The 18,903-nt window shown below is 34.9% G+C and overlaps 2 protein-coding genes across 8 annotated transcripts in view; both read right to left on the bottom strand.

The window, feature by feature from the left end:
• Nucleotides 1-15,171, bottom strand: part of pla2r1 (phospholipase A2 receptor 1) — an 868,273-nt gene extending 853,102 nt beyond the window's left edge. For all 6 annotated transcript variants that reach the window (XR_015502377.1, XR_015502375.1, XR_015502378.1 and 3 more), the window contains exons 1-3: nucleotides 14,939-15,171; nucleotides 2,465-2,842; nucleotides 1,192-1,365 (exon numbers count right to left, since the gene is read on the bottom strand). Coding sequence is in view for 2 of the 6 variants with exons in the window: in XM_087273311.1 (XP_087129437.1) it covers nucleotides 1,192-1,365; nucleotides 2,465-2,842; nucleotides 14,939-15,092 (706 nt within the window). In the remaining 4 variants the exon portion in view is untranslated. The remainder of the gene's footprint in view (nucleotides 1-1,191; nucleotides 1,366-2,464; nucleotides 2,843-14,938) is intronic.
• Nucleotides 1-18,903, bottom strand: part of rbms1a (RNA binding motif, single stranded interacting protein 1a) — a 312,567-nt gene that overhangs the window by 178,001 nt on the left and 115,663 nt on the right. The window lies entirely within an intron of this gene.

The raw sequence follows: 18,903 nt of genomic DNA, 5'->3' as shown, positions 1-18,903 counted from the left end.
CTTGGGTTCTTGTGAAGACTTTGCCAAGTTACCTCAGACCTCAGACCGAACTCGGGAGACCACAAGAACAGAGAATGCGTTCTCTGAGAAATGAGATGCTGCATTCTTCCTGATGGTCTCATGACCTTATTGTATTTTTAACTGAAAATTATGTATACATTACAGCATTCATCCAATGATATATTAAATCTATATAAAATGCTGTGCCTACCACCTCCAGTCGCAAAGACTTCCGGGACTTCTAGAGTTTGGTGCTCAGGTCTGCATCTGTGGCGTGCATCCTTGATATTAAGAATACACCCGGGTGCTTTTACGCATCCTCCGTTTTTGCAGTCTTGAGTTTTGAAACTGAACTTTGGCAGTTGAAGATGTTACACAAGAACATAAGGACACAAGATTGCTAAAGAACGCATATTAAGAAACAGACTCTGTCTCCTCTACACCAATCCATCCAGGTGGATGCTGCACACTGGTGGTGAATGAGGAGATTCCACCTAAAAATGTGTAAAGGGTTTTGAGTGTCCAAAAAAGCGCTATATAAATGTAAGGAATTATTATTATTAATTAATTCCTCTTATACTACAGTTGTCACATCTAAAACACAGTTCAGACGTTGTGTTTCATGCCATTTGTCAGGTTTTTGTCCTGTAACAGCTCCTGTGTGTAGTACTAGTGTCTCATTCAAAGCTTTTAATGTAGTTTTGATTTGATTTTTGACTTTTGCATGCTATAAAGGAACTGACATCATTTAGCGTAGTGATATTAAATATCATAGAATGTTCAATTGATCTTGTAATGCTAATCAGAATCAATCATTCAACAGCTCTGTTTATATATTACACATTGTAAAAAATGTAAAACTTTACTCTCACTTTAATTTCTTAAAAAATTGTACAGACTGCAAGTCTTTAAATGAAAACATTTTGAAAAGTTTACTTTTAGTTAAGTGGCTTTACATATTCATTTACATTTATTCATTTAGCAGATGCGTTCATCCAAAGGGACTTACAAGTAAGGAAAAAAAACAACTTTAAATCATCAAAGAGCAGAAAAATTATAAATGCTACAACAAGTCTAAGTTATTTTTCCTCTAAATGCAGGAGAGGACAAATTGTCTCTTACAGGTGGTTTGTCAAAACCACTCACCAGTGTGAAAAAAATTCTTTTTTTTTTTTTAAACTTTTTTTTTACCTGGGTTTGGACAGAAACCCCATTTCTCATCTTGATCATAGCGGTTGGTGGTGGCACACCAGAGGTGACGGTCCTCTCTGCCCTCTGAGGTACAGTCCCAGAACCATTTATTGTTGTAATTGAAGGGTATGGAGCAGGTCATGCCATGAGAGTTTCCTTGAAGTGTGTGAATGTCTGTCAATGGCCAGAAAAAAAAAATCTGTTAGAACAAGCAGAAGATTGTCAAACTAAACAAAGCTTCAGTTGTCAATAACAATATTCATTCAGTCATTTTATTTTCAGCTTAGTCTCTTTCAATAACAATACCTTAGTCTCGTTCAATAACAATATCTAAATTAGTCAGGTTATTCCTGACCAATTTAGTTTAGGTCAGGAATAAAAACATACAATAAAACAGTAAATACTATCATTAAGCGGTCCCTCGGTAGTCAAGTCAAGTCGAGTTTTATTGTCATTCTGCTACATATAGTCAAACAAAATGTCATGTCTCCCTGGACCACAGTGCTACATAAATAAAAAGATATCAACATACAAAACCACTGTACAAGAAAGACCATTTTTTCAACCTATACCTACAGTAGCAGTAATCAAACTAAGCATATATAACTACCCAAACGAGAAAAACTTTACATGCAGCAATACTGTACAATATTGCGGTAATAAATTATTTAATGTTTCCCAGTGGTGGGTAGCAGCAGAAAGGGCATCCACTGCGTAAAGCAAATGCTGGATAAGTTGCCGATTCATTCCACTTTGGCAACCCCTGATTAATGAAGGGACTAAGCAGAAAAGAAAATGAATGAATGAAAGATATTTAATGTTAAAAAGCAGATATTACCATATGAGTCAGTAAGTCTCTTTTATGATCAGTTAGACAATGACAATTTTGACATTGGGTTTGGTTGGTTTTGAGACTTTAAGCTTTAAAGTTTTATAGATGTCAAAAACAATAATAGGATCAAGTTTTCTAAATAAAAAGTAATAAAATAGTATTCAACTTTATTAGAAACACACTCAATTTTCAATAGTCGAATAAGAAAATATGAATGAGCTTAATTTTGACAAAAATGTCAAAATAAATCCTAATAAATCTAAGGACAGGTTATGTGATGTGGTGGCTAACTCGAAATTTCATTTGCCCTTTGTTTTAGTAACTGTGCTGTAGAATATATATTATTATCAGCTACCCAATATAAACAGTTATCTTTATCAGACGGAATTTAGTGCATAGGTAAACAGTGTATAGCACATCAATTAGGGAAAAAAGCTCTACCTTCATATGGGTAAGCACATGGCCCTTCACCAGCCGCCCCAAAAATCCTCCACTGATGCAGAGCACCTCTTCTCACCACCACTTTTGAGTCCACTGCCGCTAGCTTATTATTCATCGCTCCATACAACATGCCACCCCCACAGCGCCACCACATGCTTGGGAGGGAAACATCGCACTCAAAGATGCCAACGTCATGCTGCTTGGTGGTGTTGATCCCTAGGCATCGACTGGTGCCCAGATTGTATAGTCGGTGCCGGGACACCCATTTCCAAAGCAGGGCAGGAGACGAGGGGTCACAGCTGGACATCGATAGACCCGAGGAGTCAGCTGAGAGACAACGCTTCTGTGATACACTCTCCAACCGGAAAACACCTTTACCTGGGTCACACAAACACAAGCGAAAGGAAAGTGAGATATTGGTCAAGCTAACCCTGCAGAAAAATCCAGCTTAAACCAGCCTAGGCTGGTTGGCTGGTTTTAGCTGGTTGACCAGGCTGGTTTTAGAGGGGTTTTAGCCATTTCCAGGCTGGTTTCCAGCCATTTCCAGCCTTCCAGCCCAGCCCAAACCAGCTATGTCCAGCTTAAACCAGGCTGGTCAAGTTGGTTTTAGCTGGATTTAGCTGGTCAGTTTCCAGCCTGACCAGCTAAATCCAGCTAAAACCAACTTGATCAGCCTGGTTTAAGCTGGACATAGCTGGTTTTGGCTGGGCTCCCAGCCTGGCTAGGCCGGTCAAGGTGGTTTTAGCTGGTCATCTTCCAGCCCGATCAGGTAAGACCAGGCTGGAAATGGCTGGAAACCAGCCTGGAAATGGCCTAAACCCCTCTAAAACCAGCCTGGTCGGCCAGCTAAAACCAGCCAACCAGCCTAGGCTGGTTTAAGCTGTTTTTTTTCAGTAGGGAAAGCATGTTTTCTTGTTCAGATTACTTAAAACATTTCTAGAACATTTGTAGTTGTAGTTAAACAGTGAGGTTGCAGAAAAAAAACTGGGAGCACTAGCATTTAAAGCGGGGGAATGACATCCGACGCGATACAGACTTTGTTGTTGTCTTAGAAATAAGTGATATTGGTTACATATTATATATATTATTTACATAATGCTTTCAGCATATTATAACAGCTTGTCACCCAGTGATAAGCACGGTGATTCGGCAAAATTAACGTTAAAGTAAGCGACGTTCGTCTGACAGGTTCATTTGCGATAGCACCCTCCCAATGGATATTGGATCAGATGAAATGGCCAAGCATACAGCCCAAAATATACTACTATCTCATTGAAACTCCAAGTGAATTTACAAGAGAGAAGTTAAAGGCTTTGGATGCCAACAATTTTGTTCTGTGTGGTCATGTGCAAGAAATAATGTTCCATGATTACCAGATTCAAAACGTTGAAGTGCTAAAACCAAGGTTCTGCCTAGCCAAAGACTAGAAAAGAAGATTTCAAGTTAAGTTTTCAATTTTAGGACTTTAGAATTTGGCATCCAACCGAACAACATTACATGTTTGCTATTGCAACAGGTCTTTTTTAGCAACCGGGAACCTGTGTGAAATCATGTATGATGTAGGTTGGTAATTCCTTTATAGTTTACCCAAAAATGTACTCACTATTTACTAACCCAAAAGGGTTTCCAAACCTTTATGAGTTCTTTCTTCAGCTGCACAGTAAAGAAGATATTTTGAAGAAAGTGGAAATCCTGTAACCACTGACTTCAATAGTAAGAAAAACAAATACTATAGAAACCAATGGTTACAGGTTTCAATCTGTATTTAAAATATTCCTTTACTAGTAAGTTCCAGCTTTTGACTTTAACCTATTGACGATGTGGAAGTGTGCTCGTTCTTGCAATTGTTTTAGATTCAGCTGCCTACAGGAGAAATTACAAGGAACAATAAACAGTAGAAAATGGTTAAACTACTTTTACTACAAACAAATGTGTTCATGACTATATATAAAAAGATGAATAATATAATAAGAAAATATCAGTTTGCAACATCAAGAAGCATAATGAAACCAATAGAAGTGATGAGACCAAGTCTCATGTCAATGCAAGTCTTGAGCCAAACTATTCCAATGGAAGCGGCTGCTCGTATGTGCAGAACAGGGTGCCCAAACTCAGTCCTGGAGGGCCGGTGTCCTGCAGAGATTAGATCTAACTTGCCTCAACACACCTGCCATAACATTTCTACCAAGCTTAATTACCTGGCTCAGGTGTGTCTGATTGGGGTTGGAGCTAAACTATGCAGGACACTGGCTCTCCAGGACCAATTTTGGGTAGTCCTGGTGAAGAATAAGGTCAATAGTGTGTTTTCATGCAGGTCTTCAACGTACCTTTATATGTGGCAATTATGGAGATACAGTTGAAGTCAGAATTATTAGCCCCTCTGAATTATTAGCCCCCCTGTTTATTATTTTTTTTCTCCAATTTCTGTTTAACGGAGAGCAGATTTTTTCAACACATTTCTAAACATAAGTTTTAATAACTCATCTCTAATAACTGTATAATATAATAAACTAATCTTTGTCATGATGACAGTAAATAATATTTGACTATATATATATTTTCAAGACACTTCTATACAGCTTAAAGTGGCATTTAAAGGCTTAACTAGGGTAATTAGGTTAACTAGGCAGGTTAGGGTAATTAGGCAAGTTATTGTATATAGATGGTTTATTCTGTAGACTATCGGAAAAAAATATAGCTTAAAGGGCTAATAGTTTTGACCTTAAAACGGTGTTTAAAAATTTAAAACTGCTTTTATTCTAGCCAAAATAAAACAAATCAGACTTTCTCCAGAAGAAAAAAATATTATCAGACATACTGTGAAAATGTCCTTGCTCTGTTAGACATCATTTGGAAAATAATTAAAAAAGAAAAAAATCAAAGGGGGGCTAATAACTCTGACTTTAACCGTACACGGATGTCAACAACAGCATGATTGCACAATACTCTAATATGTTGTTCTGCTTATTTATGTGTTATTCTTCTTACAAACATTTTACCACAGAAAGAACATGTACTGTTTTGACTAACTCCATTTCACAGGCTTCATTCTGCTTGATTTGCTATCACATTTGGGAGTCTTTAATATCCTAAAGATATTGTTCTATATCTGGCTAAGTACAGCCTACAATCATTTTGAGTAGCACTAATCAGCTAAATATAAACGTTTTGTTCAGTTCCACAGCATTGTTTACATTCTGCTTTCCAATATGGCCGACAATTAAAACACTATTAAGTCACAATTTACCTAAAACATAGAATATTTGAAAATATATAGAAAATAATAAAAGCTCCAATCTTTATGATTAACACTGTAAAATTTATAAATGCACCCATCAAAAAGACATACAGCTTTTCATACAGCTGTGGGTCATGCTGAAAATACTGCACAGTATTAAATAGATAGTTAACCCAAAAATGAAAATTTCCTCACCTTTTCATTATTTACTCGCACTCAAGTAGTGCAAAACTTTAATGAAATTCTTTCTTCTATTGAACTCAAAGGATTTTATGAAGAATGTAAGGGGGAAAAAGCAGCCACTGACATCACAAGACTGCTATGGATTGGAAGTCAATGGCAGTTTTCTTTACAACATTCCTCAGAATATCTTCTTTTGTGTTCAAAAGAATACATAACGACATAAAGTGGACCACATTATGACAGAATTTATATTTTTGGGAGAACTTGTCCTTTCATTTGTTTCTTATCTATATCCAGAAAAAAAAGAAAGAAAAACATGCTCTATACTTCACTACAATGATTAACTTATAAATCTCAGCATAACAGAACCTCTGTGAATCCCCAAAACAGCACAAAATTAATTACAAACATATTTATCTGTCAATATTTTACAGAAATCCACAGAACAACTCTGGCACAAAGCATACTGGGAACTAGAAATATTTTACTTAGGCAAATTAAGTCCATCTAATTACAATAGGAAACATTCGTGTATGTAACTTGTTTCTATTAAGCACAAATAACATTTTAAATATTTGAGTTTATTTAACTTATTTAATGAATATAATTACTCGGTTTTACAGTGAACAACTCTTGGGTAGATATAAGGCTATTGTTTTTTCTTTCTTTTTTTTTTGACCAGTGGGAAAAGCCTTTCTTTCGAAGTATTATATAGCCATTTACATGCAGAGTCATGTTAGATTATAAAGGCAAGTGATATTGGAGATTCAAAGCCATTCAGAGGCACTGAGGTATCAGACAGGTCTGATTATGCAGCCAACAGATAGAAAGATAGAGCTGATATCTCCAGTTTCACCTCAACAAAATGGGGCTTAATATTTCAGGGTTCTCAGAGCCGACAGGGCTGAGGGTCTTTTGTGGGCGTTGACACGAACGAGTAATTGAAGATACCGGCCAAAGACAAAGACATTCTCCATCAGTCAAACACACACACACACACGGTATTGTAAAAGTTCAAAGGGAAGGCACGCATTATCCTCTACATACGTAGCAGAGCAGGAATTTAACTAGGAAGTATAGGATTTTCTTGTCTGGTAGAGGCATTTTTTATTTTGCTTATTTCTTATTATGCTGGGAATGGGAATGATAAGACATCAATACTGGTAAAGAACAACATGTTTTGATCCTTTTTTTCTGCTAATATTTTTTTTCTGTTCAAATATGTAAATAAAATGGCTTATTCCTTCAATATATAGCATCATTTTACAGACTGCTTAAGACCTTTACATGAGTTAAAGATAAAATGTCAAGTAAACAGCAAAAAATGTTTTTAAATATATTTGTATTAAAATGAATCTCAATAAATAACGACTATCACAAATTGTAATTATGATTTAGTGAAGAAACCCACTAAAATGTCATTCAGCATAACAACAGCTTTAAAACAAGCTTGTCAGGCATATTTAGAACAAGCATCATTTCCCCAAAAACACGAATTGTTTCGAAAATGTTTTAATTATTGGCCTTTATTACTACCCTTACAAGCGCATAAATTTACCTGTTCTTAGAAAGGTAAAGATTCACTTATTCTGTTATATATATTAAGTACAGGTTAAACTAAGCAAAAAGTTAAATTTTTTATTATAATATATATTTAAAGTTTACGCTCTAACAATATTTTCACCCCTATTTTGACATTTTATTTCAAAGTTGTCTGTGGAAGGTTTCATTTCCACATGCTCTAAACACTAAAAATCAAGACAACAAATAATTGTATGTTGCTTCAATATATTTTAACAGGTTTATCAGGTCTCAGGTACATTTTTTAAGTTATACAAAGTTTAACTTGATATTTTTAGTCATTTGATTGATGTAAATTGAGATGACCAGAAAAGTTAAGTTGATTTCACTTGAAAAAATTAAGGCAGAAAACTTTTTTTATAGTGCAGATGCCAGTATTTTAGAACTACTCAAATATACCTTTTTGTTGTCTTTGTACTGTGCTCTACAGAATGTCATTTATTTCATATTTATATTCATCCACTAAGGTTTTAGAATAAAGAAAATATACCAGTTAGGGGGATTTTAGGCGCTCTGCTCTAACTGTTGTAAATTTACTCTAACAAAAAACACCAGAAATGTGCCCACATCTGAGATTCTCAAAGGCTTGTGCTCGATCAAAACAAACACAGTAGAAAAAGTATTGGTACACTGCCATTTTAGCTCTCAAAAAGTTTAATATAGAAAAAAATTCACTGTAAACAACGACTTCACATGGCTTTATTTAATTATTAACCCCCTTTGATTTTGTTTTCTTTTATAAGTATTTCCCAAATGATGTTTAACAGAACAAGGAAATTTTCACAGTATGTCTGACAATATTTTTTCTTCTTGGGAAAGTCTTATTTGTTTTATTTTGGCAGTGTATAATTAAAAAAAAAATCATTTTAAGGTCCAAATTATTAGCCCCTTTAAGATATATATTTTTTTCCACTGTCTAGAGAACAAACCATTATTATACAATAAGTTGCTTAATTACCCTAACCTGCCCAGTTAAGCTGTATAGAAGTGTCCTGAAAAATATCTAGTAGAATATTAGTTACTGTCATCATGGCAAAAATAAAATAAATCAGTTATTAGAAATGTGTTATCAAAACTATTATGTTTAAAAATGTGCTGAAGAAATCTTCTTGGGGAAATTGGGGAAAACATAAAAAGGGGGCTAATAATTCAGGGGGCTAATAACTGTATATAACATCAACTGTATATTATTCCATACATGGCAGGGTTTCACAAAATGAAACTAAGTAAATAAAAATGTCTTAGCTCAGCACTGATGGTGGAATAATTGCAAGCAACAATTGCACTTATACATTTCTACAGTGTTTTACAACAACTTTAAAAGCGAAACAGAATTATTCATATTATAGTGAAGCTTTGATTGTCCGTCATCATATTTTACGATATCTTTTTTTAACGTTTAACTGTGAAAGAGATGCCAAAACACATGAGTCTTCTGATTTTTGTATTTTTAAACAGAACGAGAATGTTAGAATAAATTAAGCACACATTAACGAAAAGGCAGGTTATTACAATTACTGTATATGGCATTTATTTTAACACAGTTACTACATAAACTTTAAAAACATTAAAAATGACTGCTTTGATAGTTCTCGTTTTAAAAAAGAAAACAAAATTTATTTTATTTATAATAAGGCCTGGGTTTATCATTAAAACTGAGATATTTCTCCAAGATTTAACTCTTTTGAGAAACTCCTTTTATTTGAAATCACTGGTATTATACTGGCTGAAAACAAAACATGCCTGTAAATATGACCACTTTTTATGCATATAAATAATGGGGGTCTAATAATTCTGACTTCAACTGTATTTTTTCCCCATAGCTTTATATGTTCAAACAAAATGCATTGCATACAATGAACGTCATTGTGCTCAAGTGTTATTTTAAACGTCTCTGACTGATATCGTATAAAAACAGTGGAAAGTATTTCCTTTGTTTTTCCACAAACACAAAAATTCATTTTAGACTGAAAGTGTCCTACTCTACCTGCATTCCTTCTGGAAACAAAACTGGACGCATTCCACAATCTTAAAAATGTTAGTGACAGATTAATTATTTGCTATGTGAGATCATAAAACTCTCTGGAACCGCACGACCCAAATGGGGCATGCAGAGCGTGTTGATACCAGTTTAAGTGAGGGTGTAGGTGTGTGTTTATATGTTCTGACCTCAGTTCACCCTGTATATAGCCAGCAGGGTGGCTCACGATGCCGGTTCCCAAAGAAAAGCACAGAATGATGAATGTATACCTGGAATGCAAAGCTGGTCGCTTAAATCAGGGGTTCCCAAACTTTTCAGCCCGCGACCCCCAAAATAACAAAGCCAGTGACTCGCGACCGCCAATATCCTCTGAGGTGGTTATAAATACAGAAACCTTGCATGCAATGACGCAGACACACCAATTAAATTTGTGTCAGTGCTTTAAATGTGCCAGAAAGTATAACCTGATGTTATAAAATCAAAATGCATCTGACGCTATTGCTGCCTTTAATATAATGTAACTACCCCAGGGGTCGCAATCCAATAGAACTAGTAACTATAAGCTACTATAGTAACTATATAGTATATAGTAACTATAAACGACTATTTTTATTTTCAGTATAGTTATAGATAAAATATGTTAATTCTTATGGTTTAATAAAAATAGATTTTTGGAAATCACCAGGCGACCCCCCTTCATTGCCCCGCGACCCCTCGGGGGGTCCCGACCCCCACTTTGAGAACCACTGGCTTGAATGAAACGCATCAGCCAAATGAGTGAATGTAAATGTAAATGCGCCGGGTCTGTGACAAATTCAGTGTGTTGGACAAAATTCAGTAACCCACTGTGTCTTTCAGCATAGATCAAACTTTAGCAGTATATACTGTATTATCTGCCAGATTTGATAGGTTTTGGGATAATACGAAAATTTAAAACATGATGAAGAACACTAAAAAGAATTATTCAAAGATGATTTCATGGTTTTCCTTTTTTACTTTAAGTGATTGTAAACAATTTATTTGGGTTAAGTTGAACATTACTAAGTTTAATTTGTTTGTTTAAATTTAACATATAGATTGTTTGCAACAATTTTACAGACATTTTTTTTTTTTTTAGCGAATCTTGGTTCTTCCTTTTGAACCTTTTTGTTCCTGCTTGTTCAAACTACTTATTTAAAATAAGCTCATTCAACACAATTATTGAGTTTTTTGTGTGACAACCTAATTATTTATGTTCAATCAACTTAAATGTATACATTTGTTAAGTTAAATGAATTGATTTGTGTTGGGACAACATGATGAAATTGTGTGGAACCCAGCATTTTTTTACAGTGTATGCTGTAAAAAGTGATTTGTTGCTTAAAGCGGGTAAACCAATTGCCTTAAAAGCAACTAGTTGACTTTACAAAAATAATGTAAGTAAACCCATTGCAACTTGCAACTGTTAAGTTGACTTGATTTTTATAATTATGCTAATTGTACTCACTTTTTATCAACTTATAGTTTTAGAGTGTCTATTATACTATTTTAGCATGTCTGTTTTTAAATAGTTACTGTATTTATTACAGTATTACATAATTGGTGCTTCATGAAGTCTATAAAATATACAATAGCCTGGAATACAGTACAATAAGCATAATTATAAAAATCAAGTCAACAGTTCAAAGATACAGCGGGTTTACTTACATTATTTTGGTTAAGTCAACTTGTTGCTTTTAAGGCAACTGGTTTACTCGCTTTAAGTAACTAATAACTTTTTACAGTGTACAAAGAGTGGTGGTTAATTCCGCTGCGGTGACCCCTGATTTATAAAGGGACTAAGGCCACAAGAAAATAAACAAATGAACATAGAGCACCTAGCATAAATGCTTACGCAACTTTTTTTCACTTTCAAAATTTTGCTGCTTGTTCAAACTGCTCATTTAAAATGAGCTGAAACAATGCAATTCTTGAGATTGTTTTAAGACATGTTATTTGTTTTATGTTTAATACACTTACAACCCTGAAATTTTGTACAGTGTTGAAAATTAAGATTTTTATAGACCATTTCAATTTGGTAATGTCATTGGCCCATGAACATTTCCTACTTGTTATCAACCTATTTCATAACTGTAACAAGAGGCAATTCAATAATAACTTATAGTTAAAACAGCTGTCATGATATTACTTATCAATATTTGGCTCTTTTTAGATTCTTGGACGCTATAGAAATGAAAAATGTACAACAGGAAATATGTTGGGACTATTGTTTTTGTTTACATCCCTCAAAATGGTCTGTAAATATTCGTTGAATATAGATATTTGTAAAGCTGCATTTTTATTAAGCTGTTTTATTAAACATTTCAATTCATTAAAATGAGAGTGTAGTCACTGAACATCTTTAGGATAAGAAGAAATAAATACATTTAATAAAAAAATTACGTGTTGCAAAAATTATTATGACTGACAACAACAATGTAAATAAAAAAATGCTGGGTTCCACGCAATTGGGAATAAGTTTTCCTAACACAAATCAATTAAGTTCATTTAATGATTTGTACAAATTTGAGTGCCTTGAACATAAAACAATTAAGTTCTCTTTAAAATCTTAAGAATTGTGTTGTTTCAACTCATTTTAAATAAGTCGTTTGATCAAGCAGCAAAAGTCTTTTTTATAGAGAAATTAAACTATTTCCTCGTAATTATTCTGTAACAGTGGTGCAGTGGGTAGCACAAATGCTTCACAGCAAGAAGGTCGCAGGTTCGAGCCTCAGCTGGGTCAGCTGGCATTTCTGTGTGCAGTTTGTATGTTCTCCCTGCGCGTGGGTTTCTTCCGGGTGATCCGGTTTCCCCCACAAGTCCAAAGACATGGTACAGGTGAATTGGGTATGCTAAATTGTCCATAATGTATGTGTGTGAATGAGTGTGTATGGGTGTTTCCCAGTGATGGGTTGCAGCTGCGTAAAACATATGCTGGATAAGTTGGCGGTTCATTCCGCTGTGCCGACCCCAAATTAATAAAGGGAATAAGCCGGAAAAAAAAATGAATGAATGAATATTCTGTTCTTTTAAGCATTTGTGTTTTGTGAATGATCAGTCTTTGTGGGGCACTTGAATATGTCTGTGATATTCTAAAGATGCGATAATCTGGAAATCAGCAATTTGAGAAAAACTGCTTCTCTTCATTTAGACAACCTGCTGTCAAAGGCTTTCATTTACTTCAGTTTGGCTCAAGTTTGTGAAAACTAGAAATTTAGCCTGCCAGTTGGACAGATAATTAATATTGTGCGGCTAACTTGATTTTTTTTCTATGAATTATTCTTTTATTGAATGTCCAAACCCAATAGATTGTACTCATATTTTTGTTACAATACACCAAATCTTGCCTTTGGTGCTAACCAATCTTATGTAAAAAAAAAAAGAAAATGCATTACTGTATTAAGTATTAATTTAAAAGGTGAGGTGCTTTTCTAAGAAATGAGGCAAGGTGTACTCATTTTTGCTTTACTCATTCTTTAAATTTGTGTGTGAAATTTAAAAAAATTGATTCTTTTATTTAAAACAACTGGCTTCTTTAGCTGTCATTTTTTATGTTAAATAAATAATAAAACTACACTATATCCATTCAAGAGTCACTTAACTTATAAGTGTTACAAATATAATGAAGTTAGATTAAGACAAATGATTAGAGAAAAAAATAGAGGCAAACTGTCAATATGTTTTTAAATGTCTTAATCTTTTTCTGTAGTTTCCTGTCAAAGTTTAGTGGTTTCATTCATTTGTACTTTTGGCAAAAATGAAAATGAGCTTGTAATTCACTCATCATCAGGCTATTCAAGATGTGACTTTTTCCCCATTAAGTAGAAGATATATAGAGTAATAAAAAAAATTATATTGTGTCCAAGTGAGTGTACATATTGTTGGGAAAAGTTACTTTTAAATGTAACTTATTACAATCTTGTCTTACTTCTTTAAAAATGTGTTAGCCTACTGTTTAAGGAAAGTATAATGCATTATGTTTTTGTAACCTTTTTTTATCTGGCCTGAGCTTGCTTCTTTGTAATAATATGAAAAAAGGATGTGAGTCAACACATAGGAAAACAAAGCAACTGGCATTACTTTTTTTTTTTTTAAAGAAACTCAGATATTTACTTGGAAATTAAGAAGTACTTAACTAGTTACTTAAATAAAAAAATAAAATAAATAATCTGCTCGAGTTGGGCTACTTTGAATAGGCTATATTTGTCATTATGCAACAGGATGTTGACAGACCTATGACTGTTTGCTGAAACAACATAAACCATGTGTGAATGAAGCACCGTCTTCATTCAATGAATCAAAGAGAACAAAACTTTCACTTCGTAATAAATTAGCAGCAAATATTAAAAAGAAAAATAGAATTTGCTGTAGTATGAATAGCTACTGTGGGCGTTTTTTTATTAAATCATAAATTACTTGCAACACAAGATGAAACACAATGAACGTGCGGTGGCTATTGGAGGTGTGATACTTTTCTGTGGAGCACAGCCGATCTAGACAGTTCTGGGAAGCAATATTATCAAACCGCTCTAATGACAGACGTTGACTAATACATTTTATAATGACCAAAATAACTTTTCAGATGTTGTGCAATGTGGTCGGTCTGCTAGTTTGTCCATTAATGCCATGACAGAAAATCACATTGCTATTGCGATGTGAGATATATATATATATATATATATATATATATATATATATATATATATATATATATATATATATATATATATATATATATAATTATTGTTTCTTGCACAGACAAACATATAGCCTACTTGTAGACCTCAATGTGTCATATGTTTTGATACTTTAAAATGATATTCAAGGTGACAATGAGGTTTACTTACAGTACTAAAGACTATACGTTTTGATAAAAACGTCTTTAATGTTCTATTGAAAAAAGTCACAAAGATGGAGATTTTCATTTGTGTGAACTATCTCCCTTTAAATGTTAAATTATGTCTGCTGTTGGTTTATGTTGACACAAAGGTCAGCGTGTGTTCAATGAACTCTAACGTTTTTATCTTTGGCGTGTGTGTCCGTACAAACATACGATGCAGAAGGTTCCCTAGTTATTTAGTAGTAAGCGTACTGACTACTGACTTTCGTGTTGTGTCATGTGATGAGCAGCCGCCTATGGGGTTGTTTGTGTGCAGCAAATTAACTTGTACTAAAACAAAGTCTACAGGGCAGCAGTTTGTGTAACTCTTTAAACCAAACTATTCATCCTATTTTGCCAGTCCTCTCGCTTGGGAAAGAAATGGTCTTTGTATGGTAATCTCAATAGAGGAATGACACACACGGTCAGTTTTTCAAAGGGAAGAGCTGGACTATGCGCTCTACATACTAATGTAATCTGCAGACCACAGTCTTCTTCATCTTCATAACTCTTGATCTTGACCAAACCCACGCGCTCATGCAAAGCAGCGTTTTAAAAACACACAGACATGTCGCGCAGGCCGACTTCACTTACTGTACGCTTCGAGAAGTTGAGTTTTGTCCAAAACTTCAGTTTTGTCCGACACTTCCGCAGCAGCAAGAGCGAAATTACTGACATAAAGCAGCATATAAAGGACAGAAAGCGCTTCATGGAAGCGAACTTGAAGAGTTTTACTGTATCCTCGCATTTCCACAGGAGACGAGCGCGCTGCACAGACGGCAGCCTGTTTTTTCCACACACTTTCCGCAAGTTTTTGGATTCTCTACGTCACGGTCTCTCTGTGGGGCAGTAAAAAGGCAAAATATTCCCTCTCCGTTTACAGCCCGTCTGTTCTGACCGCGACGCGAACAAATTTGGACGCTGACAGGAAGAAGTGCAGATTCCCGTTGCGTCGCGTCGCACAATGTTTCACAAATCTCTCCTTCATTTAATCGTGTACGTACAAAGGTAGCAATAAGTAGGCTACATTTATGTTCCTTTACATATAAAGCTTATGTTCAAGTCACTGCAGTATATCTAATGTAAGTCGAGTTTGAACATTCTTGCACAAAGCATTGAAAAGCATTTGAATAGTTCAGAGGAATCTGAAATGATCTTCTAAAATGAGGATTTTTTCACATTCCTATGTGTAGATGGCATAGAGTAGATTTTTTCAAATGATTTTCATTAAATTTAATGTGAGCCAACAGAATATAAACATAGGAGGCTGATAAAATGCTCATTTTAAGATAAAAATCTATTTCAGGTTTTTGCATTTAGGATAAATTTCAATTATCAATATAAGCTATAATGATGTTAAATCATCTATTAAATACAGTGTCAAGGTTATATATGTATAAACATATGTTTTACTGAAATGCTGCTCATATTCAGAATCTATAGGACTTTGCCTGTATTCAATGAAAAGGTGGATTGACTCAGTTAAATTCTGTCCAAACCATCTTAAATGCATTTACAGTACACATGATGTCAGATTAAATCTACAGATCATATCACTGCACTAAAAAGGTGCACAGAAGCTGCATCTGAAGTGGCCTATATTCAGCCAACAACGTTAAATCTTGGCCCAAGAAGCAACAAACATGTCAAATCTTCACTGAAACAAAAATCACTGCTCTGCACTCAAAATGCAGCACAGAAGCCACATCTGAGGTGGCTTAATTTCCATGAAGAGGCAAATTCACATCTGAGATAGTTATTAGTCAACCAAAAGAGTCATTTACACTGCTTACATAGCTAGATTATAGCAGTAATTACAATTTAAAGGACCCATTAAACAAAGAGATTGTTTTAAATTGTTTTTAAATTCCATGAAAAGGGTACATTTACACCATTTGGTGCATTTACACAGGCAAAGTAACCAAATAGTTGTTAATACAGTACAGAAAGCGGCTTATATTCAATTATTTATTCATTTTCTTTTTGGATTAGTCCCTTTATTCATCAGGGGTTGCCACAGCAGAATGAACCACCATCTTATCCAGCATATGTTTTATGCAGCGGCTGCCCTTCCAGCTGCAACCCATCACTGGGAAACACCTATACACACTCAATCACACACATACTCTACAGCCAGTTTAGCTTACCCAATTCACCTATAGCACATGTTTTTGTACTTGTAGGGGAAACCAATGCGCACACAGGAAGAACATGCAAACTCCACACAGAAATGCCAACTGACCCAGCCGGGGCTCGAACCAGCGACCTTATTGCTGTAAGACGATCGTGCTGTCTTATATTACACCAAAAGATCAATTTACACTATTTAATCCATCAGAAAGCCTCATAAATGGGTAAAGTATTGCAATAATGTTATTAAATGTTCATTGAAATTGCTTTACACAGATTGCTTTAAGTCACTGCACTGCAAAATGAAGTGAAAATGGAAATGGAAACTGCCTTTGAAGTGGTTTACTGCATATTCTACCAAATCTTTGAATTTACAGTTTCATGAAGCATCCTGAATGCATTTACACGGGATATGGAGAGTTCAGATGCAAAAACCTCTAAATGCAGTCAAAAATCTTCCTCTAAAATGAGCATTTTTATCAGACTTCTGTGTGTATGTTCAGTAACATTACTTTTATGGCAAAGAATAAGTTATTTTCCTCGTTTTTAAAGTGAAATATTTCAACATAAACAAAGGCTGAGAAATTTCGATGCAAATTTCAGACGGTACTTAGAGGTTTTTGCATCTGAACTCTTCATATGTAGTCAAAATGACCAATTTATGTTAAATGTTCCATTCAATAAACAGGTTATGTCTTAAATCACCAAACCGCAAAATGTGGCACAGAAGAGGCATCTGAATTGGCTTGTAAACAGTAGTGGAAAGAGTACTGAAAAATAATACCCAAGTAAAAGTACCCTTACTTGCTTAAAAATGTAGTGCAAATAGAGTAAAAGCAACTGTTTTAAATATTACTCAAAGTATGAGTAAAAAGTAAGTACTCAAGAGTAGTGAGTATTACGCTGTTAAAAAGTTGATGCATGGATGTGTTTAAACGTAACATTCTGTAGTGCATCTAATTATTGGCCAGAAGGCGCACAACATCATAAGACGTTAATTTTAGGTTAGATTTGGGTTATGTCAGGTGACCAAAATTCAATGTCTCGCCAGTGTCTAAGAACAACGTTATTTTGATAACCAATAACCACAAATGACGTTGATATTTGGTTGATTTTAGGTTGTGTTGGAAAGTGACCAAAATCCAACATCAAGCTAACATCTTAAACCAACATCATATTGACGTCAAATACTGACATTTACTCGTCAGGTATGGCAACCATAATCCAACTTCTGATAGACGTCATAGTGGTAACCTTCACACAACGTCAAGCTATAACACCATAAGACATTGATATTTGGTTGATTTTAGGTTGTGTTGGAAAGATACCAAATTCCAACTTCAAGCCAATATCTTAAACCAACGTCATATTGACGTCAAATACTGACATTTACTCATTAACATCATTAGACATTGATATTTGGTTGATTTTAGGTTGGATGTTGGACATTGATGTTGGCCTGATGTTGAGTTCTGACGTCAAACCGATTTTCTTTTCCAAACAAAATTTAATGTCCCCACAGCGGTGAGGTACAACGTCAATCTAATGTTATGTGGACAGCTTGTGCCTGCTGGTTGTTTAAGGCCATTTTGGTGATATACAGTAAACATCCATCATTTTCTCATCGGTGACATGCATCTAAATAGTGTCTAGGTCAATGTGTGTAAAAATTTTGGACATCTTAGAGACTTTTAATGGTTCTAAACAGTTTGCTGCAATTATAAAGCACCCTTTTATGTGCAATTTGATTGGACAGGAATCACAGGACAAATTTTTCTAATACCCATAGACAAGAACAAACTAGTGAGTGCAGGTTGAAAGAAAGTAGTGATGTAAAAGTACCGATACAGTACTTAAAATATACTCAGGGCAAAGTAAAAGTACACATTTTTAAAACTACTTCCTAAATTACAGTAGTTTGAGTATTTGTAATTTGGCACTTCACACCACTGCTTGTAAACCACTGAAAAGTAAACTTACACTGTTTAATTCTGAGTGAAGCTTCATAAAGGCTGGTAGCTAGCTCTCCGCAACTCTCACATGGTCACCCACTAAAGCTAAGCAGGGCTTGGACCACTTGAGAAAGCTAGGTTGCTGCCTGAAGTGGTGTTAGTGAAGCCAGCAGGGGGTGCGCAACCTGCAGTCTGTGTGGGTCCTAATGCCCCAGTATAGTGATGGGGACTCTATACTGCTCAGTGAGCGCCATCTTTCGGATAAGACATTGAACCAGGGGTCACCAAACTTGTTCCTGGATGGCCGGTGTCCTTCAGATTTTAGCTCCAACTCTAATTAAACACACATGAACAAGCTAATCAAGGCTTTACTGGCTATACTTGAAACATGCTGGCTGGTGTATTGAGGCAAGTTGAAGCAAAACTCTGCAGGGACACCGGCCCTCCTGGACTGAGATTGGTGACCCCTGCATTTAA

The sequence above is a fragment of the Danio rerio genome, chromosome 11 (assembly GCF_052040795.2).
Source record: "Danio rerio strain M-AB ecotype USA chromosome 11, GRCz13ab, whole genome shotgun sequence".
Taxonomy (NCBI): domain Eukaryota; kingdom Metazoa; phylum Chordata; class Actinopteri; order Cypriniformes; family Danionidae; genus Danio; species Danio rerio.
This window is presented reverse-complemented; position numbering and strand designations above follow the sequence as displayed.